This window comes from Leuciscus leuciscus, assembly GCF_965113295.1.
Source record: "Leuciscus leuciscus genome assembly, chromosome: 11".
Taxonomy (NCBI): domain Eukaryota; kingdom Metazoa; phylum Chordata; class Actinopteri; order Cypriniformes; family Leuciscidae; genus Leuciscus; species Leuciscus leuciscus.
The window spans coordinates 5,621,999-5,637,386 of NC_138735.1; the positions used below are offsets into that span (position 1 = coordinate 5,621,999).

Consider the following 15,388-nt stretch of genomic DNA (forward strand, 5'->3'; position numbering starts at 1 on the left):
CTCGCATATTGGCTTTCCAAGCAAAACCTGTTTTACACCATTTAAATCAATGTATTTTTTTTTTGTCAACGATAAAGCAAGACTATTTTCACATAATTTTGAAGCTAGAACTCCAAGAGAAAACATCCATTAGTCAAAAGTCTTGTGGGCACATATTTTGTATGAGTTTTGTGGTCTTATTTCAGCAACTTTCATTTTTATTTTTTTAAATAACCACGCATAAACATTATTCTCTTAAAAATACAAACATCTACATACATGTTGCTCGCATATTATGGTAGCCCTGTTTGTGCGATATAGAGTGAATTTACACCTTTGCCATTAACATGTTTATAAATAACTGAAAAAAGCACAAATGTCAGAGCATGTCAGAACATCTCAAGGGCCCCAAAAACAGCTTGGTCCCCAGAGGGTTAAAGTCTGTTCCAGCCACTGCTACTTTCTTACAAGAGTAGCCTAATGAACCAGTAAGGGTTCGTTCGACCTCCGTCAAGCTCCTGAAGTTTGAACGTTTTTACAAACAATAACTTGGTTTCCCTGGTTACGCCTAACGGTTTATTTAGCAACCGGAGATATTTATAGTCCGCTCAGCTCGTAGAACCCTTCAGTTTACTGCCTGTTGCTATGGTTACTCACAGCTGATGTAGCCAGCGCATTTATTTATTAATTTCGAACGGTAAACAGTCAGTTTCACCAGAACTCCTTTACTAGGTGTCCTCTATCACTTTTTAATGGACACCCTGCTGCCAATCAGAATCGAGTTTTCACCCAGACCATGGTATAAGGTACAATAATGACTTAAAATAATAATAATAATTTAAAAACTCATTTGAAAATAATATTACAATGTTGTGTAGTCTATCATAATAGACACAGTTTACTCACTGAGAGTAATAATTACCTAATCATTTAGGTAATCTTACTTGATGTAGGCCTACAGTTAGACTGAGCCGTACATTAATTTGCAGATATTATCAGAGTGGTTTGTTGCAGCGCAGGAGATGCAGTTAACTTATAAAAATGCTGTGCCATTAGAAAAATGTTCTTGCCCCATAAAAACTTTGATCAATGCTGTCATTTAACAAATCTGCTTTACAGGTAAAATTAAATTATTTGCTAATTACAACATTTAAATGAAAATGTGAAGTACAAATACTAGAAATAGTGAAATAATGGAAATAATGGGGGATCCTTTAACAAACAGTACATTTAATTCATCTATTATAACTTTTATGTCATTTCGATTGCTTGGCTGTTTCCTTATAAAGGTCCATAAATGTTTTCGTCAGGTGTGTGATGTTCTTTTTTAATTTGATGACATTACGTTGCTGTCTTGCTGTCTGAAATCATTGAAAAAGTTGGTTTTGTTTGAGCCTTCACAACATCAGTGGATCAATAATTAACAAACAAAGAAGATTATCTTTCCTCTGTGTTTCTCCTATTATTAAACTGTCAATATAAACTGGGATTTTTGAAGAACATGTGTTGAAAGCTTTTTGAATTTCTTTATTATTTTTTTTATGACTGTGATAAATCTCCAATGAAAATTTAGACATATTTAATAGTCTGTGTAGAATTGTGACTTGTACGTGTTGATCTGAACTGAGAGAGTGAAGAGTGTGTCATTGTTCTCTACAGGTTGAGGGATTGTGGAGTCACAGATGAAGGTTGTTCTGCTCTGGCTTCAGCTCTGAGATCAAACCCCTCACACCTGAGAGATCTGGATCTGACTGGGAATAAACTAGGAGATTCAGTTCATCTGCTCTCTGCTGTACTGGAGGATCCTCACTGTAAACTGGAGACACTGATGTAAGATTGTCTCTCTGATAGTCACACATGTCTTTGTCCTCAGTAAGAATTTTAGGACTAAAATTAGCTTGTAAAATTTTCTGTAAACACTGAATCTCAGCACAGAAATCACAGGTGTACACAAATGTCTAATCTCATGATCTGGTACCAGTGTTCATTTTTACATTTAAAAAAAAATCCTTTAAATTTGATCAATATTTCATTATATTCAATAATTTTAGTCTGTTTCACTCTGACTACAATGACATTCCTGTTCCCTCATGTTATTCAACAGTGTTTTCCCCAATGATGTTCCTGTATAATAATTCAGTGGTTCTCAACCCTGATCCTGGAGTTTCACCAGCACTGCACAGTTTAGGCTACGTTCACACTGCAGGCTGAAACGACCCAATTCCGATTTTTTTGCCCCTATGCGACCTGTATCTGATCTTTTCTTGACAGTCTGAACGACACAGATCCGATCTTTTCAAATGCGACCCAGGCCACTTGGGTATGTGGTCCCAAATCCGATACATATCCGATCTTTTGAAATGCGACTTCAGTCTGAACGGCCAGGTCGCATGTATCCGACCCGCACGTCATTGATACGCGAAAAACGTCATGATTCTGCGTTGAAGTAGTCGTCGGTTTGAAAACGGACTGCATATTCGTCGAGCTGAGGTAAATGTGCCGAACGGGTCGACCTCGACGAGCCCGTTAAAAAAAAAAAGAAAAAAAAAAGCCCACGGCCATTATATATACGTTATGTTAACTTATTTGTGCTGAATCTGATATTAGATAGGTCAGCGGCTGCTGTCTGGCTCTTGTGTAACGGTCACTGCGCGCGCTCGTGTGTGTGTGTGTGAGAGAATCACAGTTAAAGTTTAGCTACTTCCGCAAACAACAAGTGACGTCGTTGACCGTTGAGTACTCTTCTGCGCATGCGGGTCACTTCTGGGTCATTTCACGTTCACACAGGAGATCACAAAAGGTCGCATTTAATTGGAAATGTGAACGGCCTTGCAAAAAAATCTAATTTTTTCAAAAAATCGGAATTGAGCATTAAGCCCTGCAGTGTGAACGTAGCCTATGATGTCTCTCTAATCAAACACAGCTGACTCAACTCATCAGCTCGTTAGTAAAGACTCCAAGATCTCAGGTGGGTTTGTCAGACAAAAGAGACATCCAAAATGTGCAGTGATGGGGTTCTCCTGGGTGGTTTCTCAGATCTAAGAACAGACTTGTGTTCTTGTGGAGAAAGAATGAAAGAATGTACGTGCCCGAATGAATAGTTCAATATTATGTATGATTTTGATGCACAGAAGCAGGAAACGTAAATCATGTGTCTATCTCGTTAATCTAAATCTGGAGCGCCCAAAACTGTTCCTGGAGATCTACCTATCTGCAGAGTTCAGATCCAACACACTAAACCAGCTCATTAAGCTCTTCAGGAGCACTTCAGAATGACAGTGAGTGGTGTTTGTTACAGCAGTGTTTCCCACTGTTTCTGTGTCCTGTTGCATGAAGCCAGTTTCAGTTGCTCCCCTTGTAAATTTGAGATTATTTTGAGCAAACTCTATTTTTTCGGGCTCAAGAAGGTGGATTGGTTTTGAACGGGTTCGATCACCATGGTAACTTGCGCTGGAGGATGACCTTGAATAAAATGAATGTATTCTGTGTTAGAGATCGCAAACCAAAACTGGACCAATCAGCTGTGAGTAAAGTGACATGTATCTGATGCAATAAAGCCACTCCCCCTGTATCTCTCACTCCAAATTAAAGCAGTTTAGAGTGAAATAATTTTATGTTTATATTAAATGAATTGTAATTATTTATAATTCATATAGTATATTCATATAATTGAAGAGTTCAGATGCAAAAGCCTCTAAGTGCCATCTGAAATTTTCTTCTAGAATGATCATTTTTATCAAGCTTGTATATTTAAGTTCAGTAATTTCACTTAAATGACAATTAATAGGAAATTTTCATTGCCATTTAAGTGAAATTACTGAACTTAAATATACAAGCTTGATAAAAATGATCATTCTAGAAGAAAATTTCAGATGGCACTTAGAGGCTTTTGCATCTGAACTCTTCAATTATTCTCTTAATTTAAAATTAACCCTAAAAGGGGCGATGTATCCTGAGATAAGCAGGGAAAGTGTTGGTTTAATTTCTCAGTTTTCATGTTGAAATGGTGTTTGTTGTGAATATTTAGATCTGGTGACTTCATTCATACATTCTCTGTTTAGCTCATGGACAGCATTTAAAAACAACATGACCTCCTGTAGTGGGAAATCTACTCGCCTTCAGTGATACATTTCACATATTTACAATATTTGAGGAGACTTGCATGTTTGAAGAGTTGTTGTTAAGTGTTAGCTTATTATGTTTATGTTGAAATTTCATGGATTTAATTTGTCCATTTTCCATAATCTGCCTGTAAATGTTTGTATCTCCCAGGATACGTTTCCCCTTTGGGAGTTTAAATTAATTGGAAAAAAAGAATGCTTGTTTGGCAATGCGTGTTACAAGATTTTAATAACAATTTTAAAACATTTATTCTCTCATAACTTTAACTAAACATTCTTTGTAAAATTCGGTTGAACAATAAGTAAATGCCTATTTATGAATATATTAGCCTACTGTATCAAATTTAATATGCAAATTTCTAGGGCCTATAAATTATCAATATGACCAAAACTTTGCTGAGAAACGTGTACATAATCTTCTTCATGCCTTCTGTCCTCTGATTGATTGTTTTGTTTTTTGTTTTGTTTTTTCAAGTAAGGTCCTTTTGCTCAGAAAATCTTTAATTATGTTTATTAAGTAAATGTAAGAAATATTTACTAGACTGAAGCAACTGGGGTTTATTGATTATTAATACACCATTTTGTTATGTTAAAAATTGCATATGGGTAGTTGACAAATGGCCAAGAAAAAGTACTTTTTTTGGAAAACATAACTTTTTAAGAAAAAATACATATATTTATGGAGTATGAAAACTGCAGTTTCAGAAAATAGTAGTGGTCACTCATTTTGTCAATGACTTCACAATGTGTCCTATGGTGTGACATTTAAAAAGTACTAAGAAATTATATTAAATAACATAAAAAATACTTGAGACAGAATTGTTAACATTATTAAAACATTATTTTCTTAAAGTGATATTTATTTTACATGAAAGTACTAATTAGAATCATTTTCACCATGGATAGATGAACCTGATAAACTTTTCCCTACGAATGTCAATAAAACTTTTTTGCCAACCTTACAAAACTGTTTGAAATTGTACCTATTTAAGAGGAGATATTATTGTAACTCCCCTAATGCCAAACTTGACTCTTTTTTTTTTAAAGATATTTTAAAATAAGTATATTTTTCTGTTGTTTTATGTTTGTCACACCATAGGACAAAACGTCACACTAAAGGACAAAGATAGTCATTGCATAAAAAGAGTCAGAATATATAGTGTTTATTGTAACAATAATAAAGGAGGACATAGTTTTTTTTGTTGAAACTTTATATATTCGTCTTAAAAGCTTCTTAAGGAGGTCTTGTCCTATGGTGTGACATCTGTGTCCTATGGTGTGACATGCCAAAGTGTCACACCAAAGGACATTTCCAGTGACATTTTCTTTCACTCCAAAGGACATTTGAGCTTTTGTGGCAGTTAATAACCATGCTAATACTAGCTGAACTGTTATTAGCAATTGGCATGATACATTTGCATAATATTACATAGTCTTTTAATTAAAAAAATATATTTAGGAGTGTCACACTAAAGGACAAAAAAACGTAACAATTTCAGTGGTCTGAAAACATAGTTAAATATTTGAACAATTCTGAGAGAAATACTTGCCATGTGCACTGCTCATGGGCTTCATAGGGGTCTTCAGTCACATGACCTTGAATGGGGCCTTTCAACTAAATTTAGTTGTCCATGATATTGCCCAACTTAATATCAGGTTATTGCATAACACCAAAGGACATTTTTTTCTGTGACAAACTTTATTAAATTCCTACACTTTTAGAAATGTATGTATAGGAAAAGTGATGGCCACTTAGTGAAATAGACACTTGCACAATTATGCCAGGAGTGTTCATTAAGATGTTTAAACATTATTTTCTTTATTTATAAAAGTTAATATTTATGAAATAATGTTGTCTACCGTCACACCATAGGACGATTTTGAGATTTGGCTCAAAGTTGTAAAAAAAATTAAAATAACTTGGGTATTTAAACAACAAATTCATGTAAAACAAGAAAATGTTTAACCATTTATAGTATTCTAAATGATGAAAATGTGAAATAAATTATTTTTTATCTTCTGTGACGGTGAAAAAGCCACATCACGTCAACTACCCATATATGATCCAGAAAAGCTGTTTGTGTGTGTGTGTGTGTGTGTGTGTGTGTGTGTGTGTGTGTGTAATGTGATACTCAACAAAAAACAGATACAAACTTGTATATGCATGCATATGTGTTTTTTTTTTGTTGAGTATCATATTTATACATCGCTTTTATAGCTCATATGCAATTCAGTGCAAATCAATGATAATTAAGAGATGGAAAATGTTCCCCAAAAGCCTATTGCGTCATATTTGACATTTATATTAACATGAAAATATGTCAGAAGAATTCATTTTTTTAACATTAACAAATGGTGGATTAATAATCAATAAACCCAGTTGCTTCAGTCCAGTGAATGTTTCTTACATTAATTTATAATAATCATGAATCATTAATCATTTCTCAGCAAAAAATACTTTATTTGATAAAAAAAAGTATAAACTATCAATCAGAGGACAGAAGGCATGAAGTAGATTGTGTGCAAGAGCAAAACAGAGAGGCAGAAGGTAGCATTAGGAAGACAGAAACAATCACTGCATATCCAGTAAAACCTCATGGTATGTTCACTGTCAGCAACAGTGTTGTCATAATTCTCAATTTAGGTTAGACCATATTGGTTTCACTTTATTTGAATGGTTCCTTGAACACATTCTGTTGACTATCAGTACAGTTGCACATGTCTACTAACTCCCATTGGAGTGTTAATAGATTTATTAGTAGACTGGTAGGGTTAGGGTTAGAATAAGTTGGCATGTAGTTGCAAAGTTACTTATAGTCAGTCATAGGTGTCATTTACACTGGGGACGCTGGGGACATGTCTCCACCACTTTTTAAAATGGCTGATTTTGTCCCCACCACTTTTTGAAAGCATTTGGTTAAAATGTTCTGAAAAATCAAGCAAACCAAGAAATGTTAAAGGTTTATTTGCACAAAATAAAACATGCAATGCAGTTTAGATACAGAAAGAAACAATGTACATTGTCCAAAAAAAGTAACTTAAACAAAATAAACTATTACTGATTCTAAAATGACCCAAAAACATGCATGCGCCGATCAGTAACTTGAACAAATTCTTGACACAGTTTCTTCTTGTCCAAGTTATACATTCTCTCTCTGTGAACATGACAAACAGCCACACTGTTGAGTCGGGTTTGTGACATTGAAGAGCGCAGCCAGGTCTTCAGGTCTTCGTCATGCACTGACCGTTCTAATCACACAGGTGTGATCGTACGCTCCAGGGACCAGCCTAGACTGATCACACAGGTGTGATCGTACGCTCCAGGGACCAGCCTAGACTGATCACACAGGTGTGATCGTACGTGCGAAAGGGTTAAATGTTTAGCTAGCTAAGTTACTGCATTTTTCGACAATTGATTATCCTGTGCAGCGTTGCCATATTGGGTGGGTTTCCGTCCAATTGACCCTTCGCAAAACCATGCCCCGAACACGCAGAGTGGCTACTGACCAATGTCAGTCTTATATTGAACTCTACGTTTAGCTAGCTACACAGAGGCTGTGTGGTCTCTAAACAACAGAAGCCGGTTCTCGGCCCTCAAGCGGGAAGTTAGCTAATGTTAGTTAGAAATTCCATGGGACTTTCCAGCTTCATGGATTTGCGCTCTGGCCTGAGCAGGAATGGATGGACATGATGCACTACGTTCAAACCTTGAAGTGTTGGAGAGGAGGTTTCATTTATCCATGTATTAGCCGGCTAACATCGTTAGTTCTTCTTGAAGTTTTAACATTTTTCAACTTTAAGAGAAGATGTTGATCAACAGTACAGGTAGGGGAGTTTTTATATAGCATATATTTGCACTGTGATTGATTTAGTTCATTGTAGCCGATTAAGTAATTTACAGATCAATAACAAAAACTGGCTGTGTGTGTGTGTGTGTGTGTGTGTGTGCGCGCGTGTGTGTGTGTGCGCGAGTGTGTGCGTGTGTGTGTGTGTGTGTGTGTGTGTGTGTGCGCGCGTGTGTGTGTGTGCGCGAGTGTGTGCGTGCGTGTGTGTGTGTGTGTGTGTGTGTGCGCGTGTGTGTGTGTGCGCGAGTGTGTGCGTGCGTGTGTGTGTGTGTGTGTGCGCGAGTGTGTGCGTGCGTGTGCATGTGAGAGAGAGGGCCTGCGTGCCATCTTAGTTTCAAAATAGTTTGGATTTTAGTGTGGGGTTTTTTTGTGGCATACATAATGACAGTATTTATCACGGCACTTTATATTGGTTACGCTGCGATGTGCGATGGCAGAGGAGGATTTCACATTTTGTGGATTTGGTTCTCTAACTGCACTGCATTCTATGTTGGTTGCAAATCCCACATTGTTTTAATTTTATCTGGTGTTATTTGATGCAGATATGTTGCGTTGTAGGCTTATGGTGTGTTTTCTTTTACATATGTAATGAATTTCATTGTAATCATTGACTTAATGCGCTGCTGTTTTCTACAGTATGGTGCTTTGGCACTGTTCGGTTGAGCTGGTGTTGCAGGGACTGTTACATGTGCAGTCGACATTGTTGAGTGTTTTATGCTGAGTATTTTCCTGTTGTTGACTGGCCTACGCTATGCCCATTTTTGATGCGCCGTTATTCAATATTTTTCCCGTCTGCTGTAATGTTTTTTCATCTGATCTTTTGTCCCCACCACTTTTCAAAACAAACTGACGCCCCTAGTCAGTAGTTAACCTACCATACTCTTGTGTGCTTTCATCTTCACGATGAGTCTGTCACAGAGAAGAGGTGTAGTTGTGTTTGAGCTCATTTAGAACTGTTGGATTTATGAAGCACATGTGTTGAAAGCTTTTTGAATTTCTTTATTTTTTTATGACTGATAAATCTCCAATTGAAATTTAGACATATGTATAGTCTGTGTAGAATTGTGGCTTGTACGTGTTGATCTGAACTGAGAGAGTGAAGAGTGTGTCATTGTTCTCTACAGGTTGATGGATTGTGGAGTCACAGATGAAGGTTGTTCTGCTCTGGCTTCAGCTCTGAGATCAAACCCCTTTGAAACATCACTTATCAGGCTTATGCTACTCTGAATAATACCTGAACTTCGTATTTTGAGCACTTCTTGCGTTGTTGTTGCTTTTGCCTCTTTATGATGACTCGCTGAATTTTGTCCTAATTTGTAAGTCGCTTTGGACAAAGGCGTCTGCTAAATGACTAAATGTAAATGTAAATGTCTTTGTCCTCAGTAAGACGAATCATTTGATGTAAATTTTAGGACTAAAATTAGCTTGTTCTGTAAACACTAAATCTCAGCACAGAAATCACAGGTGTACACAAATGTCTAATCTCATGATCTGGTATTAGTGTTCATTTTTACATTCTTTTTAAAATATATCCTTTAAATGTAGTCAGTATTTCATTATATTCATTATGTTCAATAATTTTAGTCTGTTTCACTCTGACTACAATGACAACTCTTTTCCCCCACGTTTACTCAACAGTGTTTTCACTAATGATGTTTCTGTGCAATAATAGTGTTTCCCAACCCTGATCCTATAGTTCCCCCGGCACTGCACAGTCCTTAATCGTTGAAGTTTCTGCTTTGAACGGCTCTTTCCGTGGCTACAAAAATACAATTATTCAAAGTAGCTTTTCAAAAACTACTAATGTACTAATATGAAAGATAATAAGCAAAAGAAATGTAATAACTTCATGCTGATCTTCATTATCTTATATGCAGGGAAAACACCTGAACTTCTGCGGAGCAGTAATGAATAAAGTAACATGGTCAGCGTCGCGCTGGTGAGATTAGTTTGCGCTGTCCATTCGGTTTCGCTAGCAAACACGTCCTCACTGCGATGTCGAGTCGGTCACACAGCTCGGTCCATTGAGCCGCACCGATGATGTCAGCACGGCATGAGCTCTGTAACACCGCTCCGTGAATGAATTTCACCAAGGTTGATCAATGTTTTTCGTTTCACTAGTGTTGAGGCTTTTCAATAATTGTTGCCTAACGGCCCTTCATACTGGAGATCTCATAGTTGTCTCCTCTAAAGTTTAGAAGAAATCTCAGCAACATCACACACTGTGCTCAGATTTCTCTCTGTAGAAACTCGGGATCGCTCACATTTGTCTCTTTTGAAGTTTAGAAGTGATCTCAACAACATCACACACTGTGCTCAGAGTTTTTCCCTAAACTAAAGACCCTGGTGGTCTCATATTTGTCTCCTCCAAAGTTTCAGACAAGAATGAACATTGATCTAGTTTATTTGTACAGTATGGTGCACTGGCAGAATAGTTTTGTATAATTAGTGTAGAAATATGTGAAATGCTTATAAATCATTAAATGTTTAAGTTTTATAGACCCCATTATTACACATTTTTCAAGTGTCCAGACATATATTGTTATCCATTTAATATGAAGAGACAATTTTATTAGTCTTTTTCATTATAAAATATATTATAAGTAAGTAAAATGTATTTATACAGCGCCTTTCACAGACTAGGTCACAAAGCGCTTTACAATAGACAATAAAACATAATAAAGAACAAAATAAAATAAAATAAAATAAAATAAAACAGATACAATTTTCAATATATAAAAGGACAGAGATTACCCGAAAGCTAACCTGAACAAATGAGTCTTCACTTGTCCCCTAAAACTGTCCACATTCTCAGCAAACCTAATACTGGTTGGCAAAGCATTCCATAGTCTGGGTGCCATAGCGGCGAAGGCTCTATCCCCACCTGTCTTTAAACGACCTTACTCTTAACACCTTTTACCTATTTATTTATTATTCTCAGGTAAGGTAAAGAAAGTCAAATCTGACCTAAACCGTAAGCGTTCAAAAGGTTCTTACAATTTGGTCAGAAGACTGCTCTGTGGTATGTTCTCATTAATAGTCTTCCAGCATCATAAGTCTCAGTAGGCAGATTTTGTAATCAATTAAATTTCTTTGAATTGGTTACTTTTCTTTTTATAATAAACAAAAATATAAAAGGCGAATACAACTTAATCGTTTAAGTATAAAATACAATAGTCATGTTTTGAAACAAAGGTGTAGTAAGCTCTGGGCTTCTTCTCTTCTGCTTGGGGTTTCTTGTCCTCAGCTCTGGGCTTCTAGGCGTCGGGGGCTCTGGCGTATCAGTATCCCAAGAGGCAGTCCGTTCATCAGTCTTTTATACTCCTTGTTTACAACTGGCATTTGGTTGACACTCCTCCAAAGTTTCCCAGATCCTTCTCCAGTCAGGTGCAAGCGGTCCACCTCTTCATGTCCTTGAACTACAGTAAACTCAGCTAAGATGGCTGAGTTCATTTAAACATTTAAAGAGTCTAGCGCACACACATAATCGCAATTTTCTGCTCCTCTTAACAGAGGTTGGCACAGTCACATATACATACATAACCAATTACTGTACATCTATGCCAAAACAATATAAGCCATCTTTTACAAACAAAATAAATAACAACATTGAATGCAATGCATTACACTGGCTAAATATGTGTAACAAAAAGGCATCTATAATAAATAAGGAGGCAGGTAATTGCATTTTCTTGATATTATACAACAACATATTTTAACATATTTTAAGTTTGCAGTGGCTTCATAAATTAATGAAAAATATTAAAAAACAAAGTACACCTGATGCACATTTCTTTGTTCTTAATTTTCTAGAACTAGTTTAAGAATCTTGCTGTATTTATATGTAATTGATTAAGAGAAAGTACACCGCCATCTTATTCTGACGAAAGTGACTTGAACGCACTGCCGTAAACACGACTTCCCAGGAGGACTTATAGACGATGACGTCACCGGGGGGGCCAACTTCACACAGTGATTGATAGGGTGGGAGGGGGCGGGGCCAACTTCACGCAGTGATTGACAGGGTGGGAGGGGGCGGGGCCAACTTCACGCAGTGATTGACAGGGTGGGAGGGGGCGGGGCCAACTTCACACAGTGATTGATAGGGTGGGAGGGGACGGTGCCAACTTCACGCAGTGATTGACAGGGTGGGAGGGGGCGGGGCCAACTTCACGCAGTGATTGACAGGGTGGGAGGGGGCGGGGCCAACTTCACGCAGTGATTGACAGGGTGGGAGGGGGAGGGGGCGGGGCCAACTTCACACAGTGATTGACAGGGTGGGAGGGGGCGGGGCCAACTTCACACAGTGATTGACAGGGTGGGAGGGGGCGGGGCCAACTTCACACAGTGATTGACAGGGTGGGAGGGGGCGGGGCCAACTTCACGCAGTGATTGACAGGGTGGGAGGGGACGGTGCCAACTTCACGCAGTGATTGACAGGGTGGGAGGGGGCGGGGCCAACTTCACGCAGTGATTGACAGGGTGGGAGGGGGCGGGGCCAACTTCACGCAGTGATTGACAGGGTGGGAGGGGGAGGGGGCGGGGCCAACTTCACACAGTGATTGACAGGGTGGGAGGGGGCGGGGCCAACTTCACACAGTGATTGACAGGGTGGGAGGGGGCGGGGCCAACTTCACACAGTGATTGACAGGGAGGGAGGCTGCGGGGCCAATTTCACGCAGTGATTGACATGGTGGGAGGGGACGGGGCCAACTTCACGCTAGGGCTGTCAAAATTGCTCAAAAATGACGTTCGAATATTCCCTCTAAAAAACACACGAATATTCGAACTATTCGAACATCTGGTTGCGCATTTTTTCAATGACGCGCATTACGTCAATAACAGGACAAATTAATACAAAGAGACATACATAACTTGTATAGGTAGTTAATTTAAGTTTAAACATATTTGACAATGTATTACCAACACAAAACCAAGTAAATAAACTAATGGCCAAGACCGCAGACCTCAGTCTCGCTCACTCGCAGGCACTCTCTCTCTCTCTCTCTCTCTCTCGCGCCCTCGCGCTCACGCTCTCTCTGCTCATAACGGTTTAAATGAACAACAACAATAAGCACATGTTGAGTGCTGATCAAGAGTTTTGTGCAAGCAATTTAAGGTCGCGACTCTTGCCCCAAATATAGCAGGCTTCATTCAGTGATTGAAACAAATGTATTAACATTAATTGAAGTTTTACAGTATAGAACCGACATTGAACGCTCCGAGCGAGCTGTGTAAACATGGAACTTTTCTGTTTAACTTTAAATAAAATGAGGCACACAATTCCGAGAAATGTGACAACAAAGAACTTTTACCCTGAGGTTCATAAAAAATAAAGTGCTATTAAAAAAGAAAAAGGCTACTTACATTATTGGTGCTTGTATTAAAAAAAGGAAAAACTGACTGCAATTTATTCCATTGTCTTTTAGTGCACTGTCAACTTTCAGCAGTGACGCTGTGCTAGACAGTGCGACTCGTGTGACCTGTCCCTCAAGTCTTGTTTATACTCGACGCGTCCGCACGAGCGCGAATCGCCCCCTATCGTTTCAAAGAATAGTACAACGGCGAGCGCGTCGAGTATAAACGCCTTGTCCGTTTGGGGGAGGTGCGCGCGCAGTCTGCGGAGACTCGCGCTGCGGAGACAGGCGAAAGTATAAACAAGGCTTCAGGCAGCGCGCGCGCCCACTCGCAGAGCAGACAGCCGCGCCTCTGCTTCCGCGGGCGTGTTTTTCCATATTCGAAATTCACATTCGAATATTAATTTTCACGTTCGAATTTCTGTTTTTTAAAACTATTCGAATATATATTCGAATTTAGAATATTCGTTGACAGCCCTACTTCACGCAGTGATTGACAGGGTGGGAGGGGGCGGGGCCAACTTCACACAAGGCTTGTTCAACTTCACACAGCTCTGCGCAGACCGATCGGCGGCTGACTTGAAGCAGTGCATGCCGGTTAGAAATTTTGTCCGACTTGATAAAGTGCCGACGCCATGTGACTGTGACATATGCCATCAAAGTACTGCAAGAGCGATTCGAGAGTAGCCGGAGAACTCAGCCAGCGCAGCTTCTCAAGAGCGGCTGCACGAGCTCTGATGACGACACAGCTGTTCCACGATTGGCCGGATTCACCGCATGACAACGATCACGTGTGTTTCGTGTTTATTCGAACACCTTTAGTTCCTCTAAAGCTCACAAATCAGTTTTTTATAACAGTAAATACTCTTTTCATGTAGTTGCGATGTTATATTGTGTCATGTTTATCAAATTAAAACTGATTAAAAAACGTAGACTCCACTTCATTGATAGAAGTTTATGTTGAACTTTATTCTTGTTCAAACAGACACTGTATGAAGCAGTACATAAAGTATTGAATGAAAATGTCTCTGAAACATCTGTGTATTATTTGGCAAATATTGAATTTATTTCACTTCAGCTGTGGTAAAGTATGCAAACACCACGTGAGCGGCAGAGCCGGCTCTCCCTACAAGCGAACTAAGCGGCTGCTTAGGGCCCCGCCGCCACTAGGGGGCCCCCTAACTACAGATGGTACTCGCCGGTGTCGCTGCGGTTTAACAGTCAACCAACCGTGTAAAATCGTTGTCTTCCCTGGACTTGGAAATTTGACCGCAAAAATGAAATCGGGTGCAGAAAAAAGGAGAAAAAAAATACCATTATAGTAGAGCTACTACTCTAACGAAATCCAAATTTTAAGAAGTTTTTACTGTAGAATTCTTTTTGTATGAATTTTTGAACTTGGCACATTACACAATGCACAAATAACCGCTTATTGCACCTTCAGCCCAATTCGCGGTGCTATTTCACGGCAGCCTCGGAGGGTGCGTTAAATTGGACATTATCCCATTATAGTAGAGCTGCTTCTCTAACGAAATCCAAATTTTAAGCAGTTTTTACTGTAGAATTCTTTTTGTATGAATTTTTGAACTTGGCACATTACACGATGCACAAAGAGCGGCCTAATTGCATTTTCTGCACAATTCGCGGCGCTGTTTCTCTGCAACCAGAGGGTGCGTTAAAGTGGACATTATCCCATAGTAGAGGCACTATACTCCAACGAAATCCACATTTTAAGCAGTTTTAATTGTAGAATTATTTTTGTATGAACTACATGTAATGTGCAACAATGCCTCTGTAAAATGTAAAAAGTGTTACCTAGAGTTTTTATTAGATTTATGTATTTATTTTATAACTAAACATTTTATATACACATTTGGCTAATGCTTGTTCGCTGAAGTAGTGTTTTTGTAGTTGGAATATATTAAAAATAAATACCAACTCAAACTAGAATCTTTTGCAGAATTTTTAATCTCTTTTATCACGGAAGCGTATTGCATTCACTTGAGAAAAAAATTTTTTTTCTCTGTTTTTCTGAATTAATGAGTTAATTATCTCAGAATTACGAGATAATTTTTCATGAAAAAAA

General features: G+C 38.5%; 1 protein-coding gene across 1 annotated transcript in view; it reads left to right on the forward strand.

Annotated features, from left to right (window-relative positions):
• LOC309509535 (NACHT, LRR and PYD domains-containing protein 12-like) overlaps window positions 1-15,388 on the forward strand; it is an 85,910-nt gene that overhangs the window by 52,184 nt on the left and 18,338 nt on the right. Inside the window, exon 6 of the mRNA XM_082184304.1 lies at window positions 1,639-1,809. Coding sequence (XP_082040430.1) covers window positions 1,639-1,809 — 171 coding nt within the window. The remainder of the gene's footprint in view (window positions 1-1,638; window positions 1,810-15,388) is intronic.